The 16,363-nt window shown below is 46.8% G+C and overlaps 1 protein-coding gene and 2 non-coding genes across 3 annotated transcripts in view; 2 read left to right on the forward strand and 1 right to left on the reverse strand.

The window, feature by feature from the left end:
• The window catches only part of LOC119464523 (chromatin-remodeling ATPase INO80-like), a 34,425-nt gene extending 27,839 nt beyond the window's left edge, over positions 1-6,586 (forward strand). The window contains exons 6-7 of the mRNA XM_037725538.2: positions 4,565-4,946; positions 5,022-6,586. Of these exons, the coding sequence (XP_037581466.1) occupies positions 4,565-4,764 (200 nt within the window). The 3' untranslated portion in view covers positions 4,765-4,946; positions 5,022-6,586. The remainder of the gene's footprint in view (positions 1-4,564; positions 4,947-5,021) is intronic.
• A 4,077-nt stretch (positions 6,587-10,663) lies between these two features.
• Positions 10,664-10,736, reverse strand: Trnar-ccu (transfer RNA arginine (anticodon CCU)). The gene has a single exon. It is a non-coding gene; the product is annotated as a tRNA-Arg (tRNA).
• Positions 10,737-13,771: 3,035 nt separating this feature from the next.
• Positions 13,772-13,844, forward strand: Trnar-ccu (transfer RNA arginine (anticodon CCU)). Its single transcript has one exon. It is a non-coding gene; the product is annotated as a tRNA-Arg (tRNA).
• Positions 13,845-16,363: the final 2,519 nt, after the last annotated feature.

A 16,363-nucleotide genomic window follows, 5' to 3' on the forward strand; every position in this document is an offset into this window, starting at 1 on the left:
ATGTAAATTTGTGCGTCATGGCACCTTCACGCTTTCTCTATCTCGCTTTAGCCGATGCTTAGAATCCGCAATTTTCTAACGCTTTCCGACATGCGATGATATGGCGGACAGGCGTCCATCGTACGTTACAGCCGGAAATTGTTGTGGTTGTCGTCGTGCGTGGACTGAATTCATTCTGCAGGCAGTCCTCGAGGAGCGTGTAGACCTCGACCTTCACTGGGGCCACAATGGCTGTCCTTGCTTGCGTTACGGGAAAGTTTTTTTTTTTTTTTTTGAAAGCGGAAAGTGATCTCAGGTCAAGGTTGAGCCGTTGCAAGGTTGACCCGCACAGTGGTGCTTGCCGTTTTGTGGCTGGCCAATGAGAACGGTAGCTAACGTACACCTTACAGAAGCGCTTGGGTTTAAAGCGGACGGAAGCATCGACCAGTCAGCAGTCGAGATAAGCAAGAGACGTTTAGAGTATTGGTGGGGGGGGGGGGGGGGGGGGGGAGTAGGGAAGAGATTTATACGACCTGATTTGATCTCTTACTGTCATAGCTAGCAGTACAAGGTAGATTTAAAAAAAGATTAATTAAATGTATAAAAAATGCTAGATAAAAAACATGTATAGCATACCTGGTTAAACCAAGCAGGCTAGGTGACTATTTGTCACCGCCCCGTTTCAAAGTGGTTGTCAATAAACCATCATCATCATCTGGCTTGATACGACCGATTTAGATTGATACAGATTGATACGACCGGATTCGTTACAGGCACAGGTAGCGGTATACAGGGTAAATAGAAAAGTTTTGAGGATCTAAATAATAGTAAAGTGTTGTACACAAGAATGCGAGAACGAAAAGCGTGTATAGCATGCCTGATTAACTTAAGCAGGCTAGGTTACGTCACCTCCCCGTTTCAAAGGGGGGTGCCAATAAATCATCATTGATCATCCACCTGGCTACCCGAGAACAAAAGGAAAAAGAAGAAAAACAGTACCAAATATTCGCAACAGGGCGAGAAACGTGTCTTCTGTGGGCAAAAATTAAGAAAAACACGGAGATGACTCAGTACACTGATGGATTGCCAAGATATTCACTCAGCCTGTGGCTTATAGGGGAGTGTCCACCATCGAGAAGCGTAGGGATTCGAAGTTAACGGGATCGTGAACTGGGCACCGGTTGAGATAAGCAAGAAGCGTTCGGAGTGTTGAAAAAAAAAAAAAAAAAAAGCAAGGAAAGAGTTACGGGTATAGCTAGCTGCAATATAGAGATAGAGGTTTTGTAATGAAGATGGAATAGATCAAGGACAGATAGGCAATATGCTAGACGGCAAAAAGATGTCTATAAAACCCATCTCAAGCAGGCTATGACGGTTTGTTCCCGTTGGATCTGCAATGTGATTGCGATTTATTAAACATTTATTTTTCAATACATATACAAGACCAGCCCGCAGAAGCAGTGGTGCCTGTATGGGGGCCAGGGCATGCTGCCCGAGTAGTTGTGCAATGCTGAAACGTTATATTTTGTAGTAATCAGTGGAAAGTGAGTCTTCTCTGCAGAAAAAAAAAAACAAGTGAACATATTTTATTCTGGCATTCGTGTCTTCACGCAATATTGTATAGTTTAATAATCCCAGCGTACTTTCATCCGTTGAAATCAAGATCGAGTTAGAGCATGCCGTGTTACTTTTCTCGTTTATATCTTAATAGAAAACACTCGATATGAAATCTTCAACTGAACAGTCGCGAAATTAAACAATTTGCATCCATATAACTTATGTATACTGAATACAGTACGATATTCAGAGTTATACACACGCACAAAACGCAATAAGAATTTATAACTAAATATTTTAAAATCCTGGTTCCCTGACCCTGGCGTCCTTTCAAGGAACCGGATCCACTGACCTATGCTGTTAAGGCGAATTTAGACACAGTTAGTTAATATAGAGTTAATTAAGGCACTCGAACCCACGACCTTTGGTGGGAGTCGCGCGCACACGACCTTCGGTGTTAATTAGCGTGAATTATGGCTCATTTAATTGAGGTAGCGTCAATAGGGCACTCGAACCCATTTAACTGTGTTCGATTATCCGCACTTCACGCGTCTACGTAACGCTCTCTCTCTCGAACTCGCGTTTACTATTATCATTAATTTTTTTTTCTTCGTGACGTAGTGCACACGCCCACGTCTAGAAAATTGCGCCGTGCGTCACAATCGCCCACTCCGGGAAGCGAGACTTATCCGCGCAAGTCTCCGAAACAATGGCTCATACATATAATACAGGCAGGCGAAATGCGCAGCAACACATTCTGGCCGCAAGCTTTCACCGGAATGGTGTCCCGTCCACTTGTGCGATTTTGTTCATTCTTTTTTTTTTCATTTTTTTTTTCAATACGCGTCTCTCTGTACCAGGCACAGCCACAGTTGGGAAAAAAAACGTGCCGTGGGATCTGTGCGCGTTCTGTAGCCACTTACGTCACGATACGTGCTTTTTTGCCTTGGCTTGTCTCGACTTGGCAGCAGTGCCGACGTGTGCACGCGGGCGTATTGTTTTTCCTTTTTTCCTGGATCATTTTCCCCTTGATTAAACGGAAAAGCGGGTCCAGTTGGTCCGGCGCGTTTAGAACTGTATGTATGCCCAACAAGCAGTAGCGCACCCAGGATCTCTGCCAGGGGGGGGGGTTACAGTTTGCCTCAGTTTGCCAATACCATCTAAACAGCTCTAATTTCAATTTCTTCACGGGAAATTGTGAAAAATGCGCTTTTTGCGCAAGTTTGCGAGTGTGAAGACGACTGCGCGTCTTACATCTTAGTTGCAGTACTCAAAGGCGCAAGGAAAGAAAAGGGGTTAAGCAAAATTGGGGGTTAACTCGGCCTCAGGGGTGGGGGGGGGGGGGTTACAGCACCCAAAACACCCCCCGTCGGTGCGCCACTGCCAACAAGCCAGGTCAGCGTTAAAACATACGAAACACTAAGAGCGCAGTACGAACTTAGCGTTGCAGTTGATATGTATACTGCGGGACGGTTCAAAAGGGCCCGCCGCCTCAGCCCAATGGCCATGGCGTTCGCGCTGCTGACCTCCGAGGTCGCAGCGGCCGCATTTCGATAGGGCGAAATGAAACAACGCTCTTGTGCTGAAGTTTATGAAAGTGGCTTGTTTGGCTAGAGTTGGTACATGGCTATATACACGGATCTCGATTTCTCCCTTTTTCGAGTTTGCTGGCATTCTTCTACAATTACTTATATTTAGGTGCACCTTAAGGAGCCCCTACTGGTCAAGATTAATCCGGAGTTTTCCGCTGCGGCGTGCCTCGTGATCGTGGTTATTGGCACGTAAAATTTCGGAATCTAATCTAACAGTCCGGGAAGCACGTGTACCAAATTTATTAAAATTCTGTCGTATTACGTGCCAGAACCACGTGTCCGGTTGTGAGGCACACGGTATTATAGCGGGGCCGCCGGGGCGACTCCCGAATAATTTGGACCACCAGGGTTTCTTTAATGAGCAGTACATCCAGTGCACGGCACACGGCGGAGTCTTTGCATAACGCCTCCATCGGAATACGGCAGCCTCTGCCGGGATCGAAGCCACGACCTTACTTGTGGCGTTTGTGGTACACATTTTTTGTCTCCATGAACCCTCGCTTTTTCGTGTTTCTTTTTATTTCGATAGCAATTATATGGACACTCCAAGTGCATTTCTGCCGTCTCCGTTGCCGTGAGGTTCCGTGTAAAGTCCAACGGCGATAAAATCGTCGCCCGTGTGCTGTATCTGCGAGTGAAAGCGCGGGGGCACGCGCGCTTTCACCGAGAGCGAACGCACGGTGGAGCAAACGCGACGTGTTTCGTCGTGCAAAAGGCCGTGGGGGGATGGGAGGGAGGGAGGGAGGGAGGGAGGGGAAGCGACACCAGCTGCGGCACTAAATGCGCATCTTGCGACCGGGCGCAAGGGCATGGCGACTCAATCTCCCACGCGAAAGAAGGACAGCGGAGGGAGGGGGCGCGGCTTCTACTCCGAAAGCAACTGCAACTGCGTACTTGTATTTAGCGCGGCTGAGGGCTGTCGCGCGCACCGTATCTTGAAAGCGATCTATCTCCACACGGCTTCTTACCTTTGTACGCGCTGTGCTTTCGCTGCTCAGTTTCCGTTCAAGTGATAGACCACACGAACTTTCTCGGTCGCTGCTGCTACCGCGCATGCTCACACCAGCGTTTTCACAGTGGCTGTCTGCGGTCATCGAGTGTGATCTAATCATGTTTGCTTGTGCGCGCTGACACCATGCTTGTTAATTGAGTTAGTAAGTGGATGTGTCCAAGTTTATGCAGCCGATAAAACTAATATCCTTACTCCGTATAGCTCTCTACTAGTAAATTTGCGCAATTGTTACTTCGCCTTTCGGGCGAAACTGGGACTTTCTTTCGTGCCATTGCATCTTATTATAACTATGCTGTGTCAACTGGCCCAACCCTCACTACTATTGCATCAGTAATATTGCGCGTTTTTCTGTGGCTTTCATTTTTGTTGTTGTCCTTGTGCGGTTTGTGGTCACTGACAGTCCAGTGTGTTTTCTCGTGTGCAGGCGGGGCGACATCTACGCCGGCGACGCGTGGCGGCTCTGCGGGCAGTCCGTTCCGTGGTGCCCTCCATCAGCAAGCCGCGGCGTCATCGAGGCACAGCTCCCCGCGCCAGGGTCTGGGCCAGGCGTCGTCCTCGTCGTCGGGCTCCGCCTCCGGCTCCCAGGCGGCGCTGCAGCAGCACCTCTCCCAACGGCCGCTATAGCTTTTCACCAAGTGGCAAGGTGCCGCTGAAACTCGTGACGTCACCCGGGGCTACTACGTGATACGCGTGCGTCGTGATCGGCCATGAATGGCCTTTGGTTCTGTGAAGCTGCGGGACGTGCGTTCAGATTTTGCAAAACTATTGGCAGCGCCGCTGCCTCCTTGTCAGCTAGCGAGCGACCAGTGGTGGCAGGTCCTGAGACCTCTGTGCACGTAATCAGCGCAACGTCGCGTCTAAGCGGGGTTGTGACCCGGTAGTGGCAGGTCCGAGACCTCTGTGACGTCATCACGCAACATCGCGGTCTACGCGGGGTTCTCACGTTATTTTGGTGAAGTCGCACAATTGCGTGTATACTGTCCGCATGAGCACCCTTGTCTTTTTTTTTTTTTTAGTTTGTGCCATAAGTCGTGAAAGCCTAGTCCATTAAGAAGAAGCCTCCTCAGCGGTGCTAGGCTCGTCGTGATTTTAGCCTGAATGCAGTTTGCAAGATCTTCACAAGTTGAAAGACGTTGACGTGACGCTGCGATTCCGACTCAAGCACGTTTTGCAAAAGATATTGTTTCTGTCGATGACGTCGGTCGGACGCCCAGGTTTTGTCGTGGACAAAGAAGTGTAAATAACTTTTTTTTGTTGTTGTTGTTGCTTAGATTGCATTGACGAGAAGTTCCATGTGTCTTGCCTGCCTTGTGTTTGTTGATCATATTTCAGCCTCGAGGCGCCCTCTGTTCGCCGGTTAGGCTTAAGGTTTTAGCATGATCGATGACGTCACCGATTTTGGCGCACCCTGACGCCAAGCCGCTGTTGCCAACGCACGCGCCACGTGGTATCGGCCTGTGAAGAACCGACGCCTGTCGCCATCGTATTGACGCCGCTGGAAGAAGTCGACAGAGTGGAAGCTTGAATCGCTGCATGCTTCATCGTGATCGAGAGCTTGATTGTGCCAGAGCCACGGAATCCGATCAAGGCCTGTGTCCCCTCCCGAGCGATTGTGTCAGTGTAAAATACGTCAATTGCGTGTTCGTGGCCAACACGAGTCGAAGGACAAAGCGACCACATTTCATCGCAGAGCTTATGTTCGGTGTTATCAACTTGATAGCGTCATTCTCAGTCCCTTCGAAGGTCGAAGGCGGCTGGTGCATTTTTGTTATTTTCTGTGATCATGATGCTTGCGAACTGGACATGAGTGGCATTAGCAGGTCATCGTTTGTCAAGAGCTCTGTTGTGCATGAGTAGACCTACGTGATAATGAACGTTTCGAAGTTGCACTGTGTTGTGCAAGACTTGTGCGTACCACCACCCTCTTTTCTCCTGCCGCGCTTACAAGGGGTGCATAAATGTACCAGCGTCTGTTCGTTTGCTTGTCAGAAACTGATTAAGGCTTCGTACTCCTAAAAAAAAAACGTGTAAGGCTTCGTACTCCTCAAAAAAAAAAAAAAAAACGTGTACGCCCGAAGAAGGTAAGATAGTAAAATATGGACATCTGCAAGTTTATTTAGTAAGTGCAGATATGATAACAGGCAAGGGCCCAAAAGTGACGTATTTGTTTGGTGGACGCATCGGGAAATAAATTCGGGTGGACGCACCGAGAAAAGGTTACCTTTAAACATCTGAAAACTGAAGGTCAGGGGAGGGCTTGAATTATGCTAACCCGCAATTGTGACGTCGCTATGAAGATTGGTGGTTAGCCTTGACCTGTAGCAGAGAATGTCGCCGTGAGGTTTTCTGGCCTGAATTTCGGGAAAAGATAAAAAGTGTGAGACTATGTATAACGTAGATCTTGCCACCTTACACACTGTAAATAATAAAATAACTTCTGAACCTGCTTGGTTTTGCGTGATTCACTACACATACGAGCGAGTGACTGCTCCCGCAGAGTATTGGAAGCGGATCTCAAAGGTCGCGCTTTTCACTGTGGGCGGTGGACCGGTGACTTCATATGACGGCACCACCTGCTCCCTTCACGATAGAATGGTAGCATTGTTGTCGGCTTGAACAGTGAAGTCGTATGGAAAGCCCGCTAAAACCGACCTCAGACCGCAAACACGGATGAAACGGCACATTGTGTCCATACAAAATTCTAGTTTCGGTATTTAAGAGGAAGCTTTATAGCTCGTGCTCAACTATTCAAATGCATGTACTACAGCCTATTCAAAAACATTTAAAACGCAGAAACGCTTTTCAACCACTGGGCCGATTTCAAGGAATTTCGTTGCTGTTGAGAAAGTTAAATTGTAGTGACTATTGGAAGCGGAGTTTCGATTTGGGGCCTGAATATTGGAGCGCAGCTCTCGGGTGCCCGTTCCTACGGCGGGCGCCGGCGTAACCGAGCGAAGGATGAAAGACGGCGATAGCGAGAAGGGAAGCGGAGGAGGATGGTATGGCGAAAGCGTGCGAAGAAAGCGTAGTGCCCCGCACGACGGGCTTTGCGGCGACAATGGCTACGAGATGGCACCAGAATAGCGCGCGTCGTCTGTATGGAAACCAAAGCGCTGCATGAGCGGAGGTCTGTCTGCGGCGGCTGCTGATCTCCCGATTAGCGAGGCAGCTGCGCCACACGTCGCTCCGTTTGCGACGTGCCGCGCGGCGCAGGTCGTCCGCGCCAGCCAATATATCGCGAAATGAAAACAGGTATATAGCTGCGCTCAAATTGTCTATTAGGGAATCGTAATCGTCGGTGATTTTTTTTAAACGGAATTTGCAAAGATTGGTAAGATTGGGAAAAAAAATAGAAGCACAAAGTTTACAAATTCGCAGATCTGCACTTAGAACATATATAGCAGTTCTGTAAACGGCATCCATTAGAGCACTCAATGCGGCCAAATTTGATATGTCCATTTATATCTTACATGAATGCGTTACTTTGTTTACAAGGGTTCTGCAAAAGGTATACTCACAAATTAGTGGTCTATTTGAGAGCCATGCACGTATAATATATCAATTTTGCCCGCTTTAGATGTGCTATTAGATGTAATTCACAGAATTGTGCTATCGGTTTTCATTGCAGAGTTAAGAGTTGTAAACTTCATAGTTTCGTTTTCTGAGAATTTGCAATTTTTGCCAATTGTTTAAAAATTCATGACTTAAATTTAAAAAAATTGCAACATCACTAGATTTCAACTCTTTGTTTTAAATGCAACAAACCTCATCAAACTTGGTGCAATGGTTGCCGAGAAAAACGATGTCTGCCATGTATTTAGATAGGAGGCCCCGAGCGAACGCTTCCTCGTAGGTTTTGCACTGTTGTAAGCGATTGGGTTCAGAATTGCAATTGTCATATACTCTGGAAATCTTCGTTAATATTCTCTCACCTCGGCGATGCTTCAAGGATAATCAGCAGCGCGAGGCGTCGGCCAATCGTCTTGACGAGGACTCAAGAGGCCGGGCACACCGTTGTCCAGGCAAGGTATTCGTTGGCGCTGCATGAGCGGCAATGAACATTCGACTGGCCATTCATAGGCCCGGATTTCAATTTAATCCCCTCCGTTCACGACCTTTTTATAAAATTGTGACTAAGCACTCTTCGGTTCCATCGGCGAACATCGAAACGACTAGGTGATTGAGCCCGCAACAGCTACCGCTGTAAATAAAGGAATTTCAGGTCAGTCGCTCCGTGAACACATTAACTAGGAACGGCGGCGCTTCGGTTAGCTAGGCGCCGTGAATCAGCATTTTTTCATGGTTGCAAAACGAACACCTGTGTAGAAGCGCCTAGGGTGAGGCACTTATCGGCCTCGCCTGAACACTGAACCCGGCGAAAAGGCAGTTCACGTGCTCGAATTGGTGGAAGGCAAATCTCACGTAGCTGAATTATTCACTCATTAATTCATTCAGTTCATTGGCCATCATGCCGCATGGTGCCGCCAGGGGCACAAAAAAAAAAAAAACGTTAAAATGCTGCTTGGCCCCCTCGGAGACCTGTGCTCCCTACATTACATGGCATCGGCATACTTATTTATATGTGACAAAAACAAAAGAAAGCGTTGCACGTGCACTCCAAAATTGAATTATCCCTTACATTTCCCGACATCCACCTGTAGCACGATTTACTACGTGACCTGGCAAAGGCGATCGTACCGGATCAGACTCCGTCTCGCAGGTAGTTTCGCATCACTGTGCGAGCTGCAGGACTCGTTAGCCAATAGGCAGTCCGAATGCCCCTCGAGATGTGTTCATCCGCGCCACGTCGTCTGCTCACCGCCACAGTGATTCGCAGTATACAACGGGCATGCGCAAATGTTCTAACGTGTCACGAGTCGCTGCAAGATATAATGTACTAAGCGAAAACAAAACGCTCCAATTCCAGCCATAAAGTTACGCCCGGAACTATATTCTGATGCGCAAGGATATTGCTCGCGTACGTCTCGTACCTTCGGCAGCGCTGCTAACGACTTGTGAGATTGAGTACAGACGTACTGGTCGCGAAAGAAAGTTGTCCGAGCAGTATCGTTCTGACGAAATCACGTCACATTTTTTTTTTTTTTTAGGGTAGAAGGCGGGTGCGTGATCTCACGAAGGAGAGACAATCTCGCCAATGCTATCCAACGTATGCTTGGAAGAAGCACTCAAAGTTTGTGTGAGAAGGAACGGTGAATATCTCAGCAACGAGCGGTTTGCAGCTGACATTATCCTGTTCAGCAACGATGTAGATGACACAACAAATGACCGAGGACCATATATTCGAGAAGGTGTAAATGTGGGTTTGAAGGTTATTATACAGAAGACAGAACTTAGTTTCAATAGCCTGGAAAGAGAACGAGATTTCAAGATAGGTAGTCGTGAAGCATCTAGAATCTGTGCAAGAATACGTTTATCTAGACCAATTACTCACAGGGGATAGCGATCATGGCAAGGAAATCTACAGAAGAATAAAAATTGGTTGGAGCGCATACGGCATGCATTACCAAGTCATGACCGGCAGCTTACCGTTATCTTTTGAAAAGAAAAAAATTGCAATTATGCCGGTACTAACATATGGGGCAGAAACTTCGAGGCTAGCTAAAAAGCTTCAGAAGTTCGGGAACGCGCAACAAGCGATGGTACAAAAAATGCTAGGCGTAACGTTACGAGATAGGAAGAGAGCGGTGCGGATCAGAGAGCAGACGGGGGTAGCCGATATTCAAGTTCAAGACCGGTGTAATGTAAAACTATTCCATTCTATTTTTATTCCAAATCAGCCGTTAACACTCCGTGATAGGTGAGAATGGTTCGAGTCCAGCCCACATGGGCGAACGCCACGCCCAAGTTCAGGCACGTAAAACCAGATAATTTTAGTCTGCCTCATCGTCATAATCCTATTCTGATGATTACTGCAGGTCGAAGGCCTCTCCCATCGATCTCAAACTACCCCTGTCTTGCCCCAGCTGGCCCAATCTTATGCGTGCAAGTTTCCTAATTTCATCGCACCACCTAATTCTCTGCCGTCCTCAGAATCATCAGAATAGGATTATGACGATGAGGCAGACTAAAATTATCGGGTTTTACGTGCCAAGCCGTAGTGGGGGACTCCGGATTAATTTTGACCACGTGGGGTTCTTTAACGTGCACCTAGATCTAAGTACGCGGGTGTTTTTTGCATTTCGCCCCCATTGAAATGCGGCCGCCGCGGCCGGGATTTGAATTCCTTGGCCTCGGGCTTAGCAGCTCAGCGCCGAAGTCAGTACGCCACCGCTGCGGGTGAGGAATATCGGTAACGGAATGACTTGCGGAGAACGAAATGGCTTTCTGCTTCTCGCTAGGTAAGACGTAGTATGACAAAACACTGTTTCACCGACTAGCTCAATAACCAAGACGCAGTATGCCGTCATGGCGTAACATTGTACGCTTGAACCCACTCAAAAGCCTACCAAAAATATCTTTTGTTGTGACAAAAAAGAAAAAAAAAAAAAAACGTGTCATCACGTACCCTCGGCGGGATTCGAACCCGCAATCCCCGGTTTAGGAGACCGATGCCTTATCCATTAGGCCACGAGGGCGGACCGTCGTGGCGAGGACACATCCGTTGAATACGAATGCAAGCGGCTACGGACGAAGGCTCAGCAGGGCCAAATAGCAACCTAAAAAGCAATAAAAAATATGTTACGTCACAATGGCTAAGAAGAACGTCCTTCTTATATCCAAGCACGTACGCCTTATTAAGGCGAAAGCCTTGTATGTCTCATCGTTCACTCGACCTTCGAAGTCCTTGAGCGAAAACTTGTCGACGACACGTAAGGTACAAAAACTATCATCATCAATGGCTCATACCCCCGTAAGCAAGCAAGATGGATGATAAAGCAAATTAAGATGGATATGATAAAGCAAATTAAGTGGATGTCTAAGCGAATTAAGAGGGATGCATAAGCGAATTAAAAGGATGACTAAGCGAATTAAGTGGATGACTCAGGCGAGTTAAAGGCAATAGGAATTAAGATTGATGACTAAGCGAATTACACTAATCGAATTAAGGCGATGAGTAAGCTTATTAAAAGGATGAGCAAGTGAATAAGAGAATGTCTCAGCGAATTAAGGTGGATGAGTAAGCGAATTCAGAGGGGTGACTAAGCGAATTAAGGGGGATGCGTCCGTCATGTCTCCGTATTTAATGCTTCGGCACTTGGGCTTTCGCCTTCAAGTCGTCTTAGGGATAACATAAGAGACCCTTTGATTTTTTTCGTAAAAAGCAAGCAGGCCTTTTCTGGCAACGGACGAGTGCTTTCTAATTTGTTTCGTGTCACGCGTAAAATAATCGTGAAAGAGAAGGGTGGGGGAAAAGTAGATAAGCCCTTGCGCCTAATTGTCGAAAGTTACTACTGAAAGCTGAACCTATGAGATCTGTCGCGCTGGCTTGGCGGTATGGCGCATTCTGCTTCTGAATATACAACCTCTTGGGTTCGAATCTCGACAGCGCCATTTCGATGGAGTCGGAACGTGAAACCACCTGCACTCTAAAATGTTTTCCACTTTGATATGGTGCTGGCTTCTCCCATGACTATATATATATATATAAAAAAACGTTATATATAGAACGCATTTATAAGTTGCATTCCGCCAACTTGGTATATCACTACCTTCGCCAGCCATTCATTCCCTTGGGACGTCTTCGTCACGCGAATGTCTTTCTTGCAATTTATAATTTTTTTTCAGGGACCATAAAACGATTACACCATTCAATTTCTAAAATTACCTATTGATTCTTGTATTTTATTCATTGATTTTTCATTTCTCTTATCTCGAAATTCATTTTCATGTAGCTTTCTTCTCGTTTCTGCACTCATTCTTTCTCTCGCCCACGCTCTAATATTTTAAGTTTTATTTCGGTTACAATTTTAATGAAAAAAAAAAGTATAACACTGCCCGCTTCTTGTAAAAAATATCCTGTAGTGGGTATGTGATCCCATCGATGGGAGACGAAGAACTTTTTCACTTCTGTGCCGTAGCCGACTTCGATTTTATGTTGCCGACTCCTTCGGATTGTTGTTGTTCGGTTGTTGCCGACTTGTTCGCTCTTTCTCTCTTGTTCCGCGTGTCTATCTAGGCACGCACCCAGTGGCACAAGTTGTCTATTCACTCGCCGTTGTAGCCCAGTGGCCATGGCTTTGGGCTGCTGCGCTGATGTCACGGGTTCAATACCGGCCGTGGTGGCCGCATTTTTATGGTGGTCAAATGAAAAAAGAAAAAAAAAAGAAAAATACAAACTCTCTTGCATTTAAATTTAGGTGCTCGTTAAGGAACACCATGCAGGTTGTCAAAAATTAATCCGAGGTCCCCCACTGCGGCTCGCATCAATTTAGCTGGTTCAGCGTGCATCAGGTGGTTTTTGGTTGCACGTAAAAACCGCAAGACGTCAAACACCAGAATCTAATCCAACAGTGCAGGAGCAGAGGTGTCAAAAATTAATAAATTCGGGGGTTTTATACTTTTGCTCCGAATATAATATCAGAGCAGTTGATTAAATGATAATAACTAATTACGTGATTAGGAGAAATACGAAAACAAAGAATGCCTGGCTTGCTCCAAGCGACGGCAAACAAGATGACCTTGGTTCTGTCCAACTACGTGGTTACTTTCGTATTTTTAAATTCTGGCACAAGTTACTGGAGACACATGGTAGCACTACGGAGGACAACACGATAGCCGATTCGATCCGATGGCTGCCGGCCGAACTGGTTGCCACCGAGTTGTGTAGCACGAACCTACAAAGGAAACCCACGCGTTTCTCTCATAAATAAAGCTTGAGCAATAACAATAAGCAGTGCTCATTGCAGAAAAATGACTGTCGTCTGCTATTAATTTTGTTCTCATTCCTGCCACGAAGGAAGAAGATGTTGCGATAGAAATGAGACAGGAGACAGTGTGCAACATGTTTTGAGGCAACAACAACAACAACAACAACAACAACAACAACAACAACAACAACAACAACAACAACAACAACAACAACAACAACAACAACAACAACAACAACAACAACAACAACAACAACAACAACAACAACAACAATAGTTTTCTTCAGTTTCTCTCTTTTCGGCTCTCCTATGTTCGCTGGTGATTTCGCTGTAGTTGTGTTATTCTCCAAACTCTTCATTAATGAGGTCTTAAATTTCGTTCTTGAATATGCAACATCTACAATTTCGTTTCATTTAGTCTGACTGCACAATTGCGCAATATTCTTGTCGCTGATCTCTCTTGGCGCCGTAATTTTTTTTTTCTATTCCATTCTCAGAATGTAGGATTGTCTTACGTACGTGACCTCCCGCCGCCCGATTCTTGGCCAATCGCCCTTATGGGTACGTGCCCCAGCATATCATTATCGTCATCGTCGTCATCATAAAGAAGAGAAAGCAAGGTGACGTGGTCCCAACCGCTTGTCTTCCCGTCTCACGGCCTTACTTACTTTAATTTAAATTAATATTTAATTTAATCTCACAGCCTTATTTACTCCGCTTTAATTAAAGGTTCTTGAATTTTCAAGCACTGCCTAATTATGCACAGAATGCTGGCCCGTGTGATTCAACAGCCGTAGCCGGGCGCCCTCGTGGCCTAATGGATAAGGCATCGGTCTCCTAAACCGGGGATTGCGGGTTCGAATCCCGCCGAGGGTAGTGGATGTGATCACGTCCGCCGTATTTTTTTTTCTTCGCTCTTCTGTATTTTGGATCAGAGCATAAATTTATATACGATTAAAGCCCAACCGTATAACGCGATTTCCCCTGAGCTCTCTGTTAAAAACACGTGGTACACGCTACGAAAGTAAAATGTGACAACGCTGCTCAGACTGGCGATCACTCACTTTCCAACGCCCAGATTATACCGAAGTAAGGCATTTTGTTGGGCTATATAGTCGGTTCACGGATTCAGCAAATTTTTAAACTGCGCGATGTAGACAGGAGGTGTATAGCAACGTAGAAACGTGCGTATACGTTTGTGTTTTCACGTTTCTATTCACGGCCTGCCTTCATCGCGCAGTTTAATATTGTGTTGAATCCAGACTATCCCGTAGCAGACGACAGGCGTCGGAAGCAGTGGCCGAATGGTTCAATCGCACGCACCTATTCCGCGAGGCAACACGATGTAAGACAGATACGACGTGAATCCCAGAATCGCATGCAGAACGCTGGGAGGCTGTCCCTGTGGTGTTTCTTGCCGGTAAATATGAAATCGCTTACATTTTCAATTTTCAGCTACGTTGGATGCGTACTGCGATTGACATCTTACGAGCCAGGGAATCGGTGGACCGTGTATCCGTCTGTTCGCAAAAACGTCAAACGATTTTCGTGAAGCAAGCCGTTTGCTCGAGAGTTTGCAAAGGTGTTTCAATGTAGAAAAGCGAACCAAGTGGAAAAGCACTGGGAAATAAAATTCATGCATTGAAATCCTCAACACACGGAAGCTCTGAAATCACTAGGTCAAGAGCTGCGACTAAATTAACCTGCACGAATGATCACATAAGCGGATGTGGAACTATCGAGGGAGAAAAAAAAAAAACGAAATAACGGCCTTCCATACGTCTACGCCGCGATCCGCTATTAAGAGCTGGGAAATGGGCTTAATGCGTACACGTATTCGGCTAAGCGGGATCCTCAGGCTGCGCAGAACGATGCGCACTAGGGAAGAAAGGGCTTCGGCACGGTGGGTGGTGGGCGTGAAGGCAGAGACGAGCATCGAAATTGAAAACTTCGGTTTAGCTCGTCGCCATTATAGCAGCGTGCTTCAACGGAAATAGAGAACGATGGTCTTAGGCTGGAAAGTCGCAATCGGGGCGGCCTTCGCAACGACTGACCGAGGCCGAGAGGGAGTCAGACACTCGGAATTAAATGGCATCGCTCTTCAAAAACGCCTGGAAAAGAAGCTCGCTCGGAAAGGAAAATATTCGCGCGAAAGAAATCCAGGCAGAACAGAACGCCACCGGGCCAACAGTACAGATTCGAAGTGGGCAGCAGTTCCGTGTACTTGTAGAGATGCTTCACAAAGAACGACTTCGGAGTCGCCCGGGACGTGCGCCGTCGTCTGCGGTTCCGAAACAATTTGGGTACCAGCGCCATCCAGTGTGTACACGTGCAGATTCACTTGTGCAACTTTTTTCCCGAACTAATTCATTCTGCCACTGCGGGAAAACAAGACGTCCAACTTGTTTCGTATCCATCGATACGCACGTGTTTACTTCCGAGGCCGGATCACCTGCCACATCTGAATATGGTAAGTGAGAGGCTGATTGTCGGTCTCTCGTCTGCCCTTCCATGTTTCTGCAGAGGTTGATGTATTATGCAGTTGGTGTCACAAGCTTACGGGCCTCGGGAACTGCGAAAATTTACCGAGCAGTTTATCACCGTACCCAGAAAAAGAAATCACCGACGAATTCGATACTCCCTAATGCGAAATTTGAGCTGGGCTCAAATTTCGCATTAGGGAGTATCGTAAACGTAAACAGCTCAGACACGTGACCTCCGGTGATCGGACGTGAGCAACGTATTCGGCGTCAGTCTGCCGATGGCATCCGAAACAAAAGCATGTCTCGATATAGTATAATAGCCGTGCCTTCGATACAGAATCTGTATGTTCGTGTGTGTATACTGTGTGCTGTATCGTTGTTTCTTTTCCTTTTCTTACTACATATGTAATTTCTCATATGGTTGTTTCTGCTATGCGAAAGCGAGTATATCCTTCACCATTATATAGCGTGACTAGGTCGCTTTCTTTTATTGTCATTTCAACAATAAAAAGAAAGGCGCGAACGCAGAGCGGTCCAGCAGCGCTCTAGCTAGAACGGTCGGATATTGTACTTCCGCGAGTGACAGCGCGTGTACAGTTTGTCGAGGATTGCGCAGAATCTGTCTACTGCGGTAATACTGTACCCCCCCCCCCCCCCTCCCCGCTTTCTAACCCTTATACCTTATACAAGAAGAAGACAACAGCCTCGTTACAGTAATTCTCACTTCCCTTACGAGAAAAACCGTCCGTTCTTGGCGCCCGTTTTCTTTCTGTTGGAGCTGGCGCGCGTGCTGGCTTACACAGGCGCCGCTTACGCCTTTGCCCGCGAAATACGCCAGTTAGGCCTAATTGGTCTCGCAGCCTGACGCCGTCGGTGCCAAATGCGCGCAATCGCGACTCGGAAAGAACGGTG

This window comes from Dermacentor silvarum, chromosome 9 (assembly GCF_013339745.2).
Source record: "Dermacentor silvarum isolate Dsil-2018 chromosome 9, BIME_Dsil_1.4, whole genome shotgun sequence".
Taxonomy (NCBI): Eukaryota; Metazoa; Arthropoda; class Arachnida; order Ixodida; family Ixodidae; genus Dermacentor; species Dermacentor silvarum.